The 5,568-nt window shown below is 32.9% G+C and overlaps 1 protein-coding gene across 1 annotated transcript; it reads right to left on the reverse strand.

Annotated features, from left to right (window-relative positions):
• Positions 1-1,213: 1,213 nt before the first annotated feature.
• Positions 1,214-2,178, reverse strand: LOC118755840 (the record flags this gene model as incomplete). Its single annotated transcript, XM_036490648.1, is given in 1 exon segment — positions 1,214-2,178. A coding segment is annotated over 1 exon segment (287 nt), but the record flags the coding sequence as incomplete, so codon positions are not given.
• Positions 2,179-5,568: the final 3,390 nt, after the last annotated feature.

Raw genomic sequence — 5,568 nt, forward strand, 5'->3', positions numbered from 1 at the left:
AAATAGCTTCGGCGTTATTGCAACTGACAACATAAGGTGTCATCGGAGGTGTTCATTTTGAGGTCTATTAGTAGATGATACTGGTCATGATGACAATTTTGGTACTCAAAGCTAATAGAAAACATGGATTACCTTGTAAGGTGCTTACCTATTTCCGAGTGGGCTGTCTTTCTTTGATTTCGAATTGTAAACGTATTGCGATCTTATCCCTGTAGTTCTGCTACTGGCAAGAGACAACCTTAAACAACGATTCCATACATTACCCATTGTTAGGCAATTCGCCAGCGACACGTAATAAGACGCCCGTATTGGAAATATTGTATACTAGCGATTTTGTGTATACTGGTAATTGAGCAATGCGCTAGCGAATGACATTGCTTCAATGGCATTGCCATATTAAATTTGCTAAGTAAAGGAATTAGTATCGCAATTGTTAGTTGTAGCAGGAAGGCTACAAGTCACCCGATGTTAGCGATACCAATTCCTTTCCCTAACTAATTTAACATGGCAATGCTGCCGAAGTTATTTGCAAACACCGAGCGGCACGCGTGACTTGTCCTTTTTCTAGCGATTATCTGGTGCAAAAGTGGCGATTGCCAATCGTTAGCGCACTGGCTTATGACCAGCAATGCACAAAATCGCTAATATATGATATTTTCAACACGGTTGTCGCATACCTGTTGCTAGCGAATTGCCAAACAATCGGTAATGCATGGAATTGTTAGCTTATGTCGTCTCTGATCACTAGCTAAATTTCAGCAGAACTACAGGGATTTTACTAGCAACATAGATGTATTGCACATATGGTTACTACAGTGTAATTTGACGAATAAAAATGTTACAAATATTTTACAACACTTTGTTAGAGATCTACCGCTGTTTTTATTAATAATCTACCACTAATTTGGTTTTTGAAGTGACAACATTAGCAGTAGCCGCGCGGCATCTTCGTGAAACGAGTTGTTTCTGCGAGAGTTGTAATAACCAACAACCTCTCCCACAATCGTACGAAGTAATTGGGAGGTGGAATCCCACTGCTCATTTATGTCTAGGCGATGAGGAAGGTGGATTACCAATTTATTTTAAGATATAGGGTTTTTGGCATAAAATAATATAAAAACTCGATTCTCTTGTATATTTATTTAAAGATTTTTTTCATTCTTTAACTACAATTTCTTAGAAGATAACATGAAAATAAAATTGACAAGAAAATTTTAAGTGCAAAGGCTTTGAACTTACTGTTGAGCAACAATGTTTTCAGCATAAAAAACACAAAAACTCGATTTTCTTAAAAATCCGTGTCAGGATTTTTTTCTATTCCATCTTAAATTACTTAGAAAACATAGTAGAGAAGAAATTCACAAGAAGATTTTCAGTAACAAGACCTTTGGGTTGAACTTGGTTTCGATCCACGGTGTAGGGCCTTTCATGTTAATTATTTCTGTTCAGTATTGTTGCTGTTATAAATTAGGCTAAACCTAAAGAAAAATTAAAAAGCGCCGCAGCTCAATGTTTTTGCAGTGCAAAATTAGTATTATGAGGAATTATATTTCATTGTCAGTAACTTAATACTTATAAATAATTCATTTATCCACAACTAACATTAATGCATTCAAAGGCAATGCATTCTGTCTGATTTTTCGGCTTTTGCTGTTATTTGGCTTTCCAATGGCTTAGTCGGCAGCAAACCATTCTGAACTTTTATTGAAGTTTTAACGTTCTGGCTGTCATTTGGATTGTCATTTTCATTGTAGCTCTCATTAAAGCATTCTTGCTGCACTTTCGGCACATTATACGAAAGGTGGGCAGTAAGAGTTGTGATGGCTTCGACTTTGAGTTGAGAGTTATCATCCGAAAGAGCCTTAAGTTATACACTACCCTAGGAATTTCGTCATCCATAATAGAACTGGGAGTTCACTGGTACACCTGTTGACAAGGTACGGGGCGCGGTACCATCATAAGACAGTTGTTGTTGCAATACAGAAGTAAATGCGGATGTTTTTATACGACCTAATGATGAAGCTGCAGAATACTGCTCATTTAAGGCAGAAGTTTCTATTGGCGGAGTTTGAAGATTTGAAGGCCGATTAACCATTCCTTGTGTATTGATGAGGTAGCTCGCGTGAATTGTTGGCTCGATTGTGTACTGCGCCAGTTGCGTCATTGGAACGTTAGGGGCTGAGAAGTAGATAAATAAAACAAGAAGAAAGTCGGTGTTAAAGTGTACTATTTCATTTTGAAATTGTTTTTTATTTTGCTTTTGACTATAATTTTAAAATGAATTAAGAGAATAGTTAAACCAAAAAATAAACTACAGACAGAAATTAAGGTTTCCCTAAACAGCAGACCTCAAAATGTTTATCTCATATAAATGCATGTTTTTTATGATCCCAAGATTTTCGGGATGTCGTTGGTTCAATCCCGGGATTCCGGGATCAGTCCCGGGATTTAGATATTTATCATTTTTCAACAACTTAACATGAAAAAATTGCATCAATATGGTTTGAGAAGCTCTCCTACCAGATAATAATTAATAAGTAAATGGGTTTGGAACGTACTTTTTATTTAAAGTGAAAATTATTTCATAAGTAACAAAACGAAAGACAGTAATTAAATTTATATGCATTTAGTAATATTTTAGCGTGTACATATCTGATAAAGTAATTTAAGGTATGTCGAAAAAAACTCGATGCAAAAAATTTATTTTCTGTTTGAAAGAAGTTCATAATACTAGTGGCAGAAATAAAAGAAGCGCCTTAATTCAGCCAGTTTTGTGTATATTTCTTTTGTTTTTTCAAAATTTAAATTTTTTTATAAAAGTCTACCTCATATTACATATAATTAACTGCATATAAGATAGGATTAATTCCAATATTAATTTAAAAAATTCAGTGCAATGTAAAACAAAAATATGGGTATCAAAGGAAATATCTTTTTTGGGTTCAAAAGAACGAATAGAAATTTAAAATGCCCCTTTAATCTGTTTTATTTTTTTAGGCTTAACATGTAATTTTTTCAAAAATAAGAATTGCAAAATTTCAAGGATATTCAAGGATAAAATTATAAAAGGGTATTTTCAATACCTACCCGTTCCTTACGCACCAAAAATTGTAATGTTTTAACTCTACATAATCTTCCCTTTCATTTGATACCCATACTGTTTTGTTTTAAGTATTTTGCACTGAAATTTTTAAATCATTTTTTGAATTACTAATATCTCTCAAATTTCAAAGTTCCTTTAAAAAATCCTGACGTCAGAGAGAAAAAATTAAAAACGCAATTTTACAATATTTGGCGAATATATTGATTTTTTGTGTATGCAAAATTGCTTGTCGCAAGGTATTATAAGTATATTTAGCTACACATTTATAAAAAAATTTAAATATTAAATAAACAAAAGAAATATAGCCAAAACTGGTCAACATAAAGCGTTTCTATTGTTGCCACCAGTGTAAATTACAAATCCCGAAAATCCCGCGATTCTACGCAAATAATCCCGGGATTTTCGGGACTTAAAAAAGACCGGGATCCCGGGATTAACATTCTTAATACCTATGTACATGCCTACGTATATAGTACGGCATCCCAATCGCGGTAATCGGGGCAAAAAATTGGTATAACATACACGCCAAGGCGAATTTATACAAGATGGTGTTGTAAAATCAGCTGAATTCTTTGCTTTTAAGAAAATGGAATGGATATGAATAAAAAGTTTTACTAGAAATGTATGTATTAGGGATACCAATCCCGGGATCATGGGATCCCGGTGTTTTTGAGGTCACAAAATCCCGGGATTTGCTTATATTAATCCTGGGATCCCGAACAATTTGAAATATCGAATTAAGAGTAAGAACTTGTTTATGCATTTTGAAGTATGAATTTTGTAAAATGCCGTCTTGACTGCAATTAACAAAAAGCTTGAAATTGTACTTTTAAATTGCAGACTGAGCTTTTTTTGAAAAAGATTTAAATGAATTTACTCATAGCGTCGCTAATGTAAACGAAACAGAGAGCTTTAACTTGCATTATTTTTTCAACCACAATCACCTCAAATCGACGTGCTGGTAAAAGAAGTTCAAAGATTTTGTAGTGGAGGAGATAGGGGTCATTAACTTCAAATGGCTTATGACTACCTTTTGACAGTTGACCCTAAAAGTGTTGAAGCTGAAAGATGTTTTTCATCAGCAGGTTATGTATATATGTATGTATGTTCAGGTCAAGATTTGAAGACTCCTTAATATCGAAAAAAATGGCAAAATTCGCCATTTCTGTATGTTGTAGAACAAACATATTTAGAGAATTTGCTTTTGTTTAATTTTTTTTATTAATTATTACTTTCAAAAGTACCTGGTATTTACATTTTTATTTGTGATGGATGCGTTCCTCAATAACATGGGTTTTTAAACACAATTTGAAAAATGTATTACTTTTAGATTTGTCTGATTTAATAAATATGGGTGTTTCCATCGGAAGGTCCACCACGACAAAAAAAAAAAAAATCTGATATCTAACGTATTTTCGGACTGATTTGCCTGCTTTTTAAAATATATACTGGCTATGTAAGTAGAATCATGTTTGCCTAAAATGGTCTTTCTAGGTGGCGCAAGGTTGAGATATTTCGAAATACCGTATTTATGGTCCGATTTGGTTCGAATTTGGCGTATGTAGTTGAAACATAATAAGTCATAGATTTCCAACAAATTCACCCTGAATTGGCGCTGAAGTCAAAATATAAAATATATTCTAATATTCTAAAAATTCATTCAAAAGCAATATTAACAAAAATATAAAGATGGAAAATTATGTCACGTGACGTAGCGTCACACCGTTTCACACTTGGGGTTGTAAAAGAAAATTGAAACAAGTTGCATTAATTCAAAAAACTCCCAAAACAACTAGAATTGCTCCAAATCATATTAAAATAAGTTTCATGAAAATAGCCATCCACAATTCGGACAGTTTTGCGATTTTGTAAGAAAAGAAAAAATCTACTTCCATTTTTTGTCACCTAACGATACTCTCTTTAAATGCTTATATTTCAGGACCAAGCAGTTCGATTGTTTTCATTTTTCGGTTAAATATAGAGCTAATTATGTACTATACAATGGCCTAAAAAAGTTTAAGGAAACAAATGGTATTCCTTGTTTGTATCACATTGAAACGTACGACTGTCACGTATGCGACGTATGGACATACCCATATGTGAGTTTAACAATCAGTTTATCATAAATTTTAAATAGTTTTATTTCATGGTAAGTTTAAATGCATCACATATTTCACATACTGAATTTTTACTGATATTTAAAAATCAATTAAGGGTTGATACCTTTCTAAAAAGTTAATTAAAATATACTTCTTTTATAAGCTTTGAGCTTTGAGCTTTGCTCAAATTTATCATCAGGGTTTCCAATTATCTTAAAATTAAACTTATTTAAAAACATACGCAAGTTAACTAAAATTTTACAATACGGGTTTCAATCGAAAGGTATTTGAGAATGATTTAGTACAGACAAATTTTTTTAATAATTTTGGTACCTATCAATGCCAGTTCAGGATCTGAACTAGTTC

Source organism: Rhagoletis pomonella, unplaced genomic scaffold, assembly GCF_013731165.1.
Source record: "Rhagoletis pomonella isolate Grant_MI unplaced genomic scaffold, Rhpom_1.0 Rhpom_scaffold_07630, whole genome shotgun sequence".
Classification (NCBI taxonomy): domain Eukaryota; kingdom Metazoa; phylum Arthropoda; class Insecta; order Diptera; family Tephritidae; genus Rhagoletis; species Rhagoletis pomonella.